Source organism: Oncorhynchus mykiss, chromosome 2 (assembly GCF_057628025.1).
Source record: "Oncorhynchus mykiss isolate SJ-2025 chromosome 2, ASM5762802v1, whole genome shotgun sequence".
Classification (NCBI taxonomy): Eukaryota; Metazoa; Chordata; class Actinopteri; order Salmoniformes; family Salmonidae; genus Oncorhynchus; species Oncorhynchus mykiss.
The window spans coordinates 60,942,504-60,957,792 of record NC_143023.1 but is presented as its reverse complement, the minus strand read 5'-3'; the positions used below and the strand labels follow the sequence as shown (position 1 = coordinate 60,957,792).

The window sequence follows — 15,289 nt, the reverse complement described above, 5'->3', positions numbered from 1 at the left end:
ATGAAATTTGGAGACCCAAGCTATATGCTTCTGTAGACATATATATATATATATATATATATATATACATATATATATATATGAAAAAAACTGAAGTATAACATTTACATAAGTATTCAGACCCTTCATTCAAATGAAATGAAATCAAATGTTTTTAGTCAGATATGCAGAATACAACAGGTATTTTTTACCATGAAATGTTTACTTACACGCCCTTAACCAACAAGGCAGTTTTAAGAAAATATTTAGAATATAAACTAAAGTAAAAAATAAATGAAAAATAACACAATAAAATACACTGCTCAAAAAAATAAAGGGAACACTAAAAAAACACATCCTAGATCTGAATGAATGAAATATTCTTATTAAATACTTTTTTCTTTACATAGTTGAATGTGCTGACAACAAAATCACACAAAAATTATCAATGGAAATCAAATTTAACAACCTATGGAGGTCTGGATTTGGAGTCACACTCAAAATTAAAGTGGAAAACCACACTACAGGCTGATCCAACTTTGATGTCATGTCCTTAATTAAAACAAGTCAAAATGAGGCTCAGTAGTGTGTGTGGCCTCCACGTGCCTGTATGACCTCCCTACAACGCCTGGGCATGCTCCTGATGAGGTGGTGGATGGTCTCCTGAGGGATCTCCTCCCAGACCTTGACTAAAGCATCCGCCAACTCCTGGACAGTCTGTGGTGCAACGTGGCGTTGGTGGATGGAGCGAGACATGATGTCCCAGATGTGCTCAATTGGAATCAGGTCTGGGGAACGGGCGGGCCAGTCCATAGCAGCAATGCCTTCCTCTTGCAGGAACTGCTGACACACTCCAGCCACATGAGGTCTAGCATTGTCTTGCATTTGGAGGAACCCAGGGCCAACCGCACCAGCATATGGTCTCACAAGGGTCTGAGGATCTCATTTCGGTACCTAATGGCAGTCAGGCTACCTCTGGCGAGCACATGGAGGGCTGTGCGGCCCCCCAAAGAAATGCCACCCCACACCATGACTGACCCACCGCCAAACCGGCCATACTGGAGGATGTTGCAGGCAGCAGAACGTTCTCCACGGCGTCTCCAGACTGTCACGTCTGTCTGTCACATGTGCTCAGTGTGAACCTGCTTTCATCTGTGAAGAGCACAGGGCGCCAGTGGCGAATTTGCCAATCTTGGTGTTCTCTGGCAAATTAAAAATGTCCTGCACGGTGTTGGGCTGTAAGCACAACCCCCACCTGTGGATGTCGGGCCCTCATACCACCCTCATGGAGGGTTCTGACCGTTTGAGCAGACACATGCACATTTGTGGCCTGCTGGAGGTCATTTTGCAGTGCTCTGGCAGTGCTCCTCCTGCTACTCCTTGCACAAAGGCGGAGGTAGCGGTCCTGCTGCTGGGTTGTTGCCCTCCTACGGCCTCCTCCACGTCTCCTGATGTACTGGCCTGTCTCCTGGTAGCGCCTCCATGCTCTGGACACTACGCTGACAGACACAGCAAACCTTCTTGCCACAGCTCGCATTGATGTCCCATCCTGGATGAGCTGCACTACCTGAGCCACTTGTGTGGGTTGTAGACTCCGTCTCATGCTACCACTAGAGTGAAAGCACCGCCAGCATTCAAAAGTGACCAAAACATCAGCCAGGAAGCATAGGAACTGAGAAGTGGTCTGTGGTCCCCACCTGCAGAACCACTCCTTTATTGGGGGTGTCTTGCTAATTGCCTATAATTTCCACCTGTTGTCTATTCCATTTGCACAACAGCATGTTCAATTTATTGTCAATCAGTGTTGCTTCCTAAGTGGACAGTTTGATTTCACAGAAGTGTGATTGACTTGGAGTTACATTGTGTTGTTTAAGTATTCCATTTATTTTTTTGAGCAGTGTAACAATAATGAGACTACGGAGGTTTACATACACTTAGGTTGGAGTCAATTAAACTTGTTTTTCAAACACTCCACAAATTTCTTGTTAACAAACTATAGTTTTGGCAAGTTGGTTGGGGACATCTACTTTGTGCATGACACAAGTAATTTTTTCCAACAATTGTTTACAGACAGATTATTTCACTTATAATTCACTGTAACAGTGGGTCAAAAGTTTACATAAACTAAGTTGACTGTGTCCCTAAAAAGTTTTTGAAAATTCCAGACAAATATGCAATGACTTTAGAAGCTTCCGATAGGCTAATTTACATAATTTGAGTCAATTGGAGGTGTACCTGTGGATTTATTTCAAGGCCTACCTTCAAACCCAGTGCCACTTTGCTTGACATCATGGGAAAGTCAAAAGAAATCAGCCAAGACCTCAGAAAAAAATGGTAGACCTACACAAGTCTGGTTCATCCTTGGGAGCAATTTCCAAATGCCCGAAGATACCACATTCCAAATCATTTCAGTCTCCTGAGGGGGAAAGGCTTTGTCGTGCCCTCTTCACAACTTTCTTGGTGTGTTTGGACCATTATAGTTTGCTGGTGATGTGGACACCAGGACCTTGAAACTGTCGACCCGCTCCACTGCAGCCCCGTCGATAGGAATGGGGGCGTGTTCGGCCCTCCTTTTCCTGTAGACCACGATCATCTTCTTTGTCTTGCTCACGTTGAGGGAGAGGTTGTTGTCCTGACACCACACTGCCAGGTCTCTGACATCCACCCTACAGGCTATCTCATTGTTGTCAGTCAGCAAACTTAACCGATGGTGTTGGAGTCGTGCTTGGCCACACAGTCGTGGGTGAACAAAATTATTCAGCCCCCTTAAGTTAATACTTTGAAGCGCCACCTTTTGCTGCGATTACAGCTGTAAGTCGCTTGGGGTATGTCTCTATCAGTTTTGCACATCGAGAGACTGAAATTTTTTCCCATTTCTCCTTGCAAAACAGCTCGAGCTCAGTGAGGTTGGATGGAGAGCATTTGTGAACAGCAGTTTTCAGTTCTTTCCACAGATTCTCGATTGGATTCAGGTCTGGACTTTGACTTGGCCATTCTAACACCTGGATATGTTTATTTTTGAACCATTCCATTGTAGATTTTGCTTTATGTTTTGGATCATTGTCTTGTTGGAAGACAAATCTCCGTCCCAGTCTCAGGTCTTTTGCAGACTCCATCAGGTTTTCTTCCAGAATGGTCCTGTATTTGGCTCCATCCATCTTCCCATCAATTTTAACCATCTTCCCTGTCCCTGCTGAAGAAAAGCAGGCCCAAACCATGATGCTGCCACCACCATGTTTGACAGTGGGGATGGTGTGTTCAGGGTGATGAGCTGTGTTGCTTTTACGCCAAACATAACGTCTTGCATTGTTGCCAAAAAGTTCAATTTTGGTTTCATCTGACCAGAGCACCTTCTTCCACATTTTTGGTGTGTCTCCCAGGTGGCTTGTGGCAAACTTTAAATGACACTTTTTATGGATATCTTTAAGAAATGGCTTTCTTCTTGCCACTCTTCCATAAAGGCCAGATTTGTGCAATATACGACTGATTGTTGTCCTATGGACAGAGTCTCCCACCTCAGCTGTAGATCTCTGCAGTTCATCCAGAGTGATCATGGGCCTCTTGGCTGCATCTCTGATCAGTCTTCTCCTTGTATGAGCTGAAAGTTTAGAGGGACGGCCAGGTCTTGGTAGATTTGCAGTGGTCTGATACTCCTTCCATTTCAATATTATCGCTTGCACAGTGCTCCTTGGGATGTTTAAAGCTTGGGAAATCTTTTTGTATCCAAATCCGGCTTTAAACTTCTTCACAACAGTATCTCGGACATGCCTGGTGTGTTCCTTGTTCTTCATGATGCTCTCTGCGCTTTTAACGGACCTCTGAGACTATCACAGTGCAGGTGCATTTATACGGAGACTTGATTATACACAGGTGGATTGTATTTATCATCATTAGTCATTTAGGTCAACATTGGATCATTCAGAGATCATCACTGAACTTCTGGAGAGAGTTTGCTACACTGAAAGTAAAGGGGCTGAATAATTTTGCACGCCCAATTTTTCAGATTTTGATTTGTTAAAAAAGTTTGAAATATCCAATAAATGTCGTTCCACTTCATGATCGTGTCCCACTTGTTGTTGATTCTTCACAAAAAAATACCGTTTTATATCTTTATGTTTGAAGCCTGAAATGTGGCAAAAGGTCGCAATGTTCAATGGGGCCGAATATTTTCGCAAGGCACTGTATTTCCAGGTCTCTCCAGAGATGTTTGATCGGATTCAAGTCCAATCTCTGGCTGGGCCACTCAAGGACATTCAGAGACTTGTCCCGAAGTCACTCCTGTATTGTCTTGGCTGTGTGCTTAGGGTCGTTGTCCAGTTGGAAGGTGAACCTTCGCTACAGTCTCATGTCGTGAGCACTCTGGAGCAGGTTTTCATCAAGAATCTGTCTGTACTTTGCTCCGTTCATCTTTCCCTCAATCCTGACTAGTCTCCCAGTACCTGCCACTGAAAAACATCCCCACAGCATTATGCTGCCACCACCATGCTTCACCATAGGGATGGTGCCAGGTTTCCTCCAGACGTGGAGCTTGGCATTCAGGTCAGACTTGAGAATCTTGTTTCTCATGGTCTGAGAGTCCTTTAGGTGCCTTTTGGCCAACTCCAAGTGGGCTGTCATGTGCGTTTTACTGACTATACCATAAAGGCCTGATTGATGGAGTGCTGCAGAGATGGTTGGTTCTTCAGGAAGGCTCTCCCATCTCCACAGAGGAGCTCTGGAGTTCTGTCAGAGTGACCATCGGGTTCTTGGTCAACTCCCTGACCAAGGCCCTTCTCCCCCAATTGCTCAGTTTGGCCCGGGCGGCCAGCTCGAGCAATTGTCTTGGTGGTTCCAAACTTCTTCCATTTAAGAATGATGGAGGCCACTATGTTCTTGGGGCCTCCATCCCCAGATCTGTGCCTCGACACAATCCTGTCTAGGAGTTTCATGGACAATTCCTTGAACCTTTTGCTTTGACATGCACTGTCAACTATGGGACCATATACAGACAGGTGTGTGCCTTTCCAAACCATGTCCAATCAATTGAATTTACCACTTGTGGACTCCAATTAAGTTGTAGAAACATATCAAGGATGATCAATGTAAAAGGGATGCACCTTAGCTCAATTTAGAGTTTCAAAGTAAAGGGTCTGAATAATTATGTAAATAAGGTATTCCTGTGTTTTTTTCCCGCTTTGTCATTACTGGGTATTGTGTGTAGATTGATGAATAAAACGTTGTATTTCATTCATTTTTGAATAAGGCTGTAACGTAACAAAATGTAGAAAAGGGGAAGGGGTCTAAATACTTTCCAAATGCCCTGTATACAAGATCGGTATTTTTAAATCTACCAATTGATGCTGAAAATTATACGAATATGTGTGCATTTACATGGCTTTCTTTTATTGATCCCTAATATTCTGAACCGTTTTTCTCCATATATTCTATTGAGTCTGCTGAGTGAAAACCAAACATGCAGTGTCCGTTACGCACCTGCATAAGGTACAGTAAGCGCATAGGAAAGGCGACGTTCCCTATATCTGTATCTGTCCCAATGTGAATTGCCATGTGATTTTCTTGCCATGTAATTGAATGTGGAAACAGATCTAGTGATACATATCCATATACCATAATACACCCTGATTTACCTGGGAGCTCTTAATTTGGTTTTGGCCATATATGAAGTAATTTCCTCCCCAACTGTGTCTCCGTTGGTGTTAGCATGCTTTGCCTCCGTCTGCAGGACGACTTGGGATGTGTAGGAGACCTTCACATCTTTTCTCTTCTCCTTCAACTGGAACTGGGAAGAACATTAAACATTTACATGGTTGACTACTTCAAGGACAGACATTTTTGAATAATCATATTCTAATTTGTAAATGTTCTTAATTAATCACATATTAGCATATAATTACAAATAATGCACAAGAATACCATCTCCTTAGCATCTGGTCTTTGGTCCTCCTCTCTCTTCTTGAGCACCCTCATCTTCTCCTGCCTCTGTTTCGCTCCCTCCTCTTCTCTCTCCCTCTCCTTTTGCACCCTCTCTTCTCTCACCACCTCCTCTCGCTCCCTCCTTTTCCTCTCACTTTCCTTTCTTACCAACTTCTTCTCTTCCTCATCCTCCGCTTCTGCCTTGTGTTGTCTCTGCAGACGAGAGGTGGATGTGGTGGGAGTGGCTGAGGCAGAGAGGGTATGTGGTGTGGGGGCCTTTGCGGCACCGTTCAGGGGCCTCTGGTCCTGCTCCTCTGGGGCCTGACTGAGCTCCTCCATGCGCTGGGCCTGCTGCCGGCGTCTCTCCAACCGCTGGGTCCAGTCACTGAAGCCCTCGTCCTCCTCCATAGAAGGAGAGCTGCTGCTAGGCTTCAGATCACTCTCATACCTGGGACACAAAGAGGAGAGATAAAAACGATCTTAGTGCCACAAAGTTTTTGGGAACTCAACCAAGAATAGCTAATGATGTTCATCTGAATGGTGACCTAACCTTTTATAAGTCCGTTGGTAGGCAATGGACGAAAAAAGGATGTTAGTGCTACGAATGTTTTGGGAAACTCACCCCTGGTCTGAGAGGGAAGTAGATTTAGCTTGACACAGTTTATAACATGAAAGGCCTCTGAAGGGCGGCAGGTAGCCTAGTGGTTAGAGCGTTGGTGTAATAACCAGAACGGTTGCAAGAACGGAATCCCCGAGCTGACAAGGTAAAAATCTGTCATTCTGCCCCTGAACAAGGCAGTTAACCCACTGTTCCCAGGCTGTCATTGAAAAATGTAATTTGTTCTTAACTGACTTGCCTAGTAAAATAAATATATATAAATCTATATAGGTGCAAGGATTGCCTAACTGAGCCTGAAAACATTGTAATCATTTACAACCCTCGACAATGTCAGGAAGCCCTTAAAGAATGTGGCAAGGAAGAACAAATCTGGATAAAACTAACCATTATGGCTATAATGTTCAATTTCCTTTGAATAAGTGCCTGTAAAAATCCAATCATTAAGGTAATAGGACTACTTATTACAATCCTTTTAAAGCTAAACTGAGTCAGATGGTGGAGAGAGGACTACAGCTTTGTAATATGACCACCAGTCAGATGTTTTGGTTGGCGTGAAACATCCCAAAGTGCCAAATGTGTTCTGTAGTATGTGGCAAACATGGCTTCTACAGTAAAGGCTAAACATGTCAACTACAATGTCAGTGAGAGCGTCCGTGGCCCACACACAGCTTACAAAGCTGTCTCCCAGCGGCCTAGCGAATGCTGGGGATGGATAGCAGGATGAGAGGTGTAAATGAGGACTGGAGCTGCTGAGCCCATCAATTAACACCAACAGGACCAGATCAAACACACAATGCAGGAAAACAGCTGGAACAGCCCTCTGTTAGACTCTGGTGTCATTCCTCCTCTACAGCCGGTGCCACAGGCATGCGTGTATATGCGTGTATATGTGGTGTGGTGTGTTTTTATTTCCACCCACACCTCATCACTCCTATCCCAACCCAAGTGTGTGTGTGTGTGTGGTGAATCCCCCCACCACACACACACACTCACACTTGGGTTGGGAGAGGAGTGATGACAATAACTGAGATTGCTACAGCTGAACACTGAATCAGCCCTGGGTTATTTTAGTACAGAGGCTAATCTTAATGGTGATACCAGGGGATAGAGAGTCAAACAGACAAGGGGCCTATGAGGACAACAGGCCCTGCGGGGACCCAGAGACAACACAGCTGGACAAATGAACTGGCACCTGGGAGTCGAGAGCCGCTACCTTCCGTCAACCGACATTAAATTAAGTGATTTCTGTAATGAGCGCTTAAGAGCCAGTGTAAACAAGGGCTTAGACTAACTGCAGGGAGAGAGGAGGAGCCCAATGTGAGGGCCATGGTAGGCAATCATGTGGGGGCCATGGTGGATGGGCAGTGGGTGGGGAGCCTAAATGGTCATAAAATGGGTTAGGCTGTGAATTTTACCGTCATCTCCTCTTTGACAACCAATTGACAGGGCAAGAACGCTATGCAATCAGTATAAATGTACATATCAGCATTTTATTGTGTGAGCTATTCATTTGTTTCAAAGTATTGAAATGGTGGAAAAGCTCAAAAATCCAGATGTCCTACATTTTTGAAGATCCATTTTTTTAAGTACACAAGGGAGCACTGTCCTCGTGTTCCCCCAGGTTGCTCAATATTGACATGGCTGTGGTCCAGACGCAACAGAAGATATGTTAACTACCCTTTCATCACCACCCAGCCATTTTGTCCTCACCACAACACCTGCTGAATAAACACTGGGTTTTTTCTTATGTTAGTTACAAAAAGACAGCAGTCACCTCACAATATCTACCTCTAGAGTCTAGACTAACAATGTGTTGATTTTTTTTCTTATAACGTTACTGCTGTCACTGCACGATACTTGCCTCTAGACCAATACTGTGTTGCTTTTCATACAACACGACCACAGGACATTTAGTAGTTATATTTAATTGTGTAAACTTCACAGGGGTCTCCCCAGGTTAGTCCAAACATCTGCATCTGGCTGAACGACTCCATGAACCTTCTATCAATTACCAGAAAGAGTGATTAACAGATTAGCAGCGCACCTCTTTCTCCCTATCCCTCTCCCTACATCTTTATTCTCTCTATCCCCCATTCATTAAAACAGCCCTGTAATGAAAGTCTGTTTCATCTTCGTAGGAGCTGGCAGAATGGAATGCTCCCACCAGACATTCCAATGTTGATTAAACAGGCTAGCTACTAAAGTAAATTGATGTTTCCAGATGGCAGGTTATATATATTATCAGAAATAATGGGCAGTAATTGTGTTGGTGTGATTTTTCAGGTGTTTAGTCATGTAGATGTTGTTTAGATGTTATGAAGTGGTTCATTCTGGCACCAAAGACACTGCCCTATAAAGGCTACAGGCACCGGTTGGAGAGGAATGTTTATGCAATGGCTCTGACATGTCATGATACTCTGAATACAACGAGAAAGGAAGCAGGTCTGAATCTGGGCTGGTAATTACGTTGTTGAGAGAGCAGCATGCGAGTGTCAACGACACAGAGATTGGTTTGGGGTTTGCTGTTATTCAATCTTGACAGTTGTCTTGAAGTTTGATCTCTCTGAACTATTATGACCCTTGGGGACAAAGAGGACATTTACATGCTGACCAGACCGCACGCGTGATGTGCACGAGCGTTGCAAAATAAATGCATACATACATGTTATTCAATCATTGCACCCACACTGCTCACGCACGTCTGCGTAGCCAGGCGCTAAAATAGAACTTAGTTCTATTTGTGACGTTCGACAAGTCCTGTCTCTCCCATCTCCTCATTGGTTTTTAGGAGCATATGTTAATTTATTTTTTATTTAAGTCAGTTAAGAAAAAAATATATTATTTGCCATGACGGCGTAGGAACAGTGGTTTAACTGCCTTGTTCAGGGGCAGAACAAAAAGATTTGTACCTTGTCAGCTCAGGAATTTGATCCAGCAACCTTTCGGTTACTGGTCCAATGCTCAAAACAATAGGCTACCTGCCTCCCCGAATATACCCACGTGTCATCTCCTCATTGGTTTTTAGGAGCATATACCCACGTGGGTGATTGAAAGATGAACTGTGGGCCACACTCCAGTCTAGTACGTTGAGGTAATGCACCTTACATTTGGTTGCCAACCGCCATATAAAGACCAAAGAAGAAGAAGAAGCCTGAAGGAGGAGTGATTACTAGAAAACTAACTTTTACCCTTTTATCTGTGGATTAATTGTCGGAGTAGAGGACCTTGTGCATTTCAAGTAAAATAACGTCCCAATGTTTATATCACAGGACAAATTAGCTAGCAACAGCAAGCAAACTAGCTAAATTGCCATAAATGTTTAATGCTTTTTGACCTATCCCCAAATTAATATAGTTGGTTCAGAGTTTTTGATATTTCAACCTACGTGTCCTGATCGCGTCTGGTGTGGGGGGACAAATCAACATGCACGTGATGGCGTGTGTGCGGTCCGGTTAAGGTTACTTGTGTAACCCTGGTTCTCTGATATTATGAGTGAGATACTGTATCTCACATTGGGATTCGCCAGAATCTCTAACTAGCTCCAAGAACCAATAATACACGTTTGTCGGAGACAGACAGATCAAGTGGTGAATGAGGGAGCCCCTCCCCTCATACTAAAGAGCCACTCTCCCACACTGTGTTCCTTCCCAAGCATGCAAAACTTCTTCACACTCTTGCAAGTAGGAGAATATGGTGAAATATCTCACTCATACATCAAAGAACCAGGGTTACACAAGTACCTCACAGTGGGATATGGCCAACTCCTGTATAGCACATACTCTACTAATCCAGGCAGTCTCACAAAATAAACCCTCAGAGGCCCCGACACTGAGGGCAGTATGTGCCAATGAAGGTGCAGTTATGTCCAGTCGGTAGAACCTCATAAAAGTATAAGTGGATGCCAAACAAGCCACATCACAAATCTCCTTTAATCTCCTTGAACAATGCCCAAGAGATAGCCATACCTCTGTTGGAGTGAGCCCTCAGGCCCTCCTGTAGCTGCTATTATTGGCCAATATAATAGTTTCCACAATCCAATGTGACAACCGTTGACGAGAGAGGGGCCTCCCCTTGCAGGGAGTTGCCCAGAACACAAGGGTTGGTCGCTCTTGGCATTGCTCTTGTTCTATCCACGTAAATGCGCAGTGCGCATACTGGACACAAACGGAGGAGCCGCTCCTCTTCTGTAGAAGGGAAAGTCAGCAGGTGGAAAGCCACAAGCTAGAAAGTGAGGCAATTGTAATTGCCGCTGACCTTAGGTAAAAAGACGAAGTTGGGCAACAAGGTTAAATCCCAGGGCAAACTGTAGTCACGAATGTTGAACTGACAGTGCATGTAGTTCAGTCACTTGCATTGCAGACCTAATCGACCATTAAAGCGGTCTTAAAGGAGACATATTTCTCCACACTTTCCAGAGGTAAAAAGGCCGCTGTGAAATAGCTTCAAGCTCAAAAGACAAATTCAAAACGGGACTAAAAGCTTGGGAACTGGACATAAGCAACATACCCCCTTCATGAAACGACATAACAAGGGGTGTTTTCCCACCTTGTCCTGGTTTAAGCCTATATGACAGGCCAGGATAGTGGCTGGAAAGACAGCCTTCCCCCAGTTTCAAAGGTCCTGCAGGAAGCATAAAACCTCAGTTAGAGAGCACAGGGAAAGGGGGAACCTAGTCAGTTGTACATCTGAATGCATTCAACAGAAATGTGTCTTTCACATTTAACCCAAACCCTCTGAATCAGAGAACTGCGGGGGGCTGCCTTAATCGACATTAGCAACTAACTGCCTTGCTCAGAACGACAGATTTTTACCTTGTCAGTTCAGGGATTCGATCCAGCAACCTTTCAGTTACTGGCCCAAAGCTCCTACCCACCAGGTTAGGAACGATCTGTTTTTTGGTCACACCATTTGTTTCCATACAGTGAGGGAACAGAAGGAGCCCTAGCACTCTGGATAGTCTCAATGACTCTGAGAGGCAAACCTGTCACATCCAGATTTAACCTCTCATGGGCCAAGCCCAGAGGGATATGGCATCCGGTTAAGGGGGGAAACTCTCTCTGATCACTTAGGTCAGCAGATCCCTGCATAACGGGAGTTGCCAAGGTTTACCATACAGCAGAAGAATGTTCTCCACTATCCAGAGCTTGCCTTGCCATCGAGGGGCTACCAAGATGAGAGATAAGCCTTCTACCTTCACTCCGGCTATACGTATGACCCAGTACATCGCTGGGGCCGAGCTCCCTGCCATCCAGGACCTCTATACCAGACTGTGTCAGAGGAAAGCCCTAACAATTGTCAAAACTCCAGCCACCCAAGTCATAGACGGTTCTCTCTGCTACTACACGGCAAGGAGTACCGATGCACCAAGTCCGAAACCAACAAGACACTGAATAGCTTCTACCCCCAAGCCATGAGAATACTAAGTACCAAATAGCTACCCGGACTATCTGCATTGACCCTTTTAACACTAATTATTTTGACTCCTCACATAGGGTGCTGCTACTGTTTATTTAGCACACTCACAAGACTATATATACACACCATATACACACTCACTCACATACCCTGCATTGTCACTCCTGCACAAAACCCACACACATTCACGTACACTACATATGCACACACACACAGGCACACTCACACACACACACTTTTACACTCATCATTTGTTGCTGCTACTCTGTTTTTTATTTAACTCATGTTATTTTTTTATCCTGATGCCTAGTTACTTTACCCTACCTTCATGAACGTATCTACCTCAAATAGTTCATACCTCTGGTACGGATACTCCCTGTATATAGCTCCATTCTTGTGTATTTTATTTTATTCCTCGTGCTACTTTGTTATTTGTTGTATTTTTAATCTCTGCATCGTTGGGAAGGATTCATAAGAATGCATTTCACGGCAAAGTCTACACCAGTTGTATTCGGCGCATGTGACAAATAACATTTGATTTGATTTATTTGGTTAGAGTAAATGTCATTCCTGTTCATCATGTTAAGCTTAAATACTACAAATTAAATTTTGACTTATTTTTTCCCCCACATTAGCTAGTTAACACAAAGTTAGCCAAAGGAAGCTAGCACTATGTTGATTTTGCGACAAACAAATGCATGGCTTTCGACCTATAAGCAGTAAAGCTAGGGAGGTCTATCTAGTCAACGTGGCACGGTAGTGGGTTGAGCTAAATGAGAGACCTCGCTAGTAATTCTTCCCTTCCAGGTAGAAAAGCTAGTCGGTAGGATAGCCAAGTCTTCGCAGCTAGTGTGATGCTAGCTATCACAGGACAAAAAGGAAGAAGAATAGACCAAGCTAATTCCAGGGGTGTAAAGTGCTTAAGTAATAATTCTTTAAAGCACTACTTAAGTAGTTTTTTGGGGTATCTGTACTTTACTATTTATATGTTTGACAACTTTTACTCCACTATATTCCTGAAGAAAATGATATACTTTTTACTCCATACATTTTCACTGACACCGAAAAGTACTTGTTACACTTTGAATGCTTAGCAGGACAGGAAAATTGTCCAATCCACAAACTTATCAAGAGAACATCTCTGGTCATCCCTATTGCCTCTGATCTGGTGGACTCACTAAACACATATGCTTTGTTTGTAAATTATGTCTGAGTGTTAGAGTGTTCCCCTGGCTATCGGTAAATTAAAAAAAACATGAAAATCATGCTGTCTGGTTTGCTTAAGGAATTTTAAATGATTTATACTTTAACTTTTGATAATTAAGTATATTTTAGCAATAACATTTACTTTTGATACTTAAGTATTTTTAAAACCAAATAATTTTAGACTTTTACTCAAGTAGTGTTTTACCGGGTGACTTTAACTTTTACTTGAGTCATTTTCTATTAAGATATATATTTTTTACTCAAGTATGACAATTGGGTACTTTTCCCACCATGGGCTAATACTTACGGAAGCAAAAACGTTCCTTTCGGTAAAGTCACCCACCACAAAAGACGGAAAAACCTGCTTAACCTCAACGGCAAACCTGTTAACAGTTAAACAGGAAAACAGATCAAGTAATGCTGAGGAGAGCTAGAGTAGAACTCTTCTGTGAGGAAGAGAGGGGAGAATGATCAGAGGGCGGGAGAGTGGCTCTTTAGTAAGAGGGGAGGGGCTCCCTCATTCGCCACTCAACCTGTAAGTGTTTGATTGGTTAAAAAAAAAGAAAATGCACCTTTATTTAACCAGGCAAGTCAGTTATGAACTGATTCTTATTTTCAATGACGACCTAGGAACTATCTGTGGGTGGGTTAACTGCCTGTTCAGGGGCAAAACAACAGATTTGTACCTTGTCAGCTCGGGGGTTTGAACTTGCAGCCTTTCGGTTACTAGTCCAACACGCTAACCACTAGGCTACCCTGCCGCCCCAGTTCTTCGAGCTACTTAGAGATTCTTGTGAATGCCAGAGTAAAATATCCAAATTAATAACTGAAAGAGAACAGCGAGCGCTTGAAAAGGTTTTGACATTTTCGAATGCCTGTTTTATGATCAAGCAACAATTACACGTCAAGTCATTCACTAAACCAAATCAAATCAAATTGTATTTCTCACATGCGGCGAATACAACAGGTGTAGTAGACCTTACAGTGAAATGCTTACTTACAAGCTCTTAACCAACAATGCTTTAAGAAGTTAAGAAGAAAAACGTTTTAAGTAAAAAAATTGATGAAAAAAAAATACATATTATAGAAACAAAAAGTTACAAATAATTAAACAGCAGCTGTAAAATAACAATAGCAATAGCGAGGCTACATACAGGGGGTACCAGCACAGAGTCAATGTGTGGGGGCACCGGTTAGTCGAGGTAATTGAGGTAATATGTACACATGGGTAGAGTTAAAATAACCCGGTTTAGAAAGGTTCAGAAACGTGGAGCCATTGACATGATCAGCTGTTTTACTCTCTCTTCTCCCCACTTGAAGAAGGTGTTGGAGAGACAGTCTGTTATTAAATCTGTGAGATTAAAAGTGGCAGTTATCATAAGGGCCATGACATAGTAGTCATTTTTCAAGACACTTTGTAGTTAACATTCTTCTGAGATGCTGTAATGGGAAGGCAGCTGTGTGTTCTTCTTCACCCGGAGAGATTGAAGGAATGAGTGCGGGAGAGAGAGAGAGAGAAAAGAGAGAGAATGAACAAGTAGGGGAGAGAGAGAGTTAGAGAGAGGGAGGAAGAGCGACTGGGGTAGAGGGAGGAGAGAGAGAGAGGGATTAAGAGGAGATGCGGAGATTAATGGCTTTTCCCAAAGGAAATATTTATTTGTTGTAACCACGCATCCTCAGGATTGTGGAGCAGATCCATAAACAACTGAATGTATGGCAAGCAGGGGGAACTAACCGTCCCAGTAGCACTCCCATGATATGATAGACTGAGGCATCCACAGCTGGGAAGTCTGACAAACACCCCTTAATATAAATCATTGCATCAGTACAATCCAAAACATACTGTAATAGAGACACTGTAGTTTAGATTTGAGAGATGGGACATGACTGAGCGGGTGAATGTGTAATGTTTGGGACAGGAAATGAGTAATCTCAAATGACTGATCTACTATAGGTTCAATAACTCCATTATCATCTTGGATGAGTCAAAGTAAAGTACACTCTTAGAAAAAAAGAGTTCCAAAAGAGTTCCTCGGTTGTCGCTATAGGAGAACCCTTTTTGGCTCCAGGTTCGTGTAGAACCCTCTGTGGAAAGGGTTCTACATGGAACACAAAAGGGTTCTACCTGGAACCAAAAGCGTTCTACCTGGAATCAAA

At 43.3% G+C, this 15,289-nt stretch overlaps 1 protein-coding gene across 17 annotated transcripts in view; it reads right to left on the bottom strand.

Moving 5' to 3' along the window:
• The window catches only part of LOC110493043 (uncharacterized), a 64,092-nt gene that overhangs the window by 34,224 nt on the left and 14,579 nt on the right, over positions 1-15,289 (bottom strand). For all 17 annotated transcript variants that reach the window (XR_016487545.1, XR_016487551.1, XR_016487548.1 and 14 more), the window contains exons 3-4: positions 5,893-6,340; positions 5,607-5,758 (exon numbers count right to left, since the gene is read on the bottom strand). Coding sequence is in view for 13 of the 17 variants with exons in the window: in XM_090203930.1 (XP_090060056.1) it covers positions 5,607-5,758; positions 5,893-6,340 (600 nt within the window). In the remaining 4 variants the exon portion in view is untranslated. The remainder of the gene's footprint in view (positions 1-5,606; positions 5,759-5,892; positions 6,341-15,289) is intronic.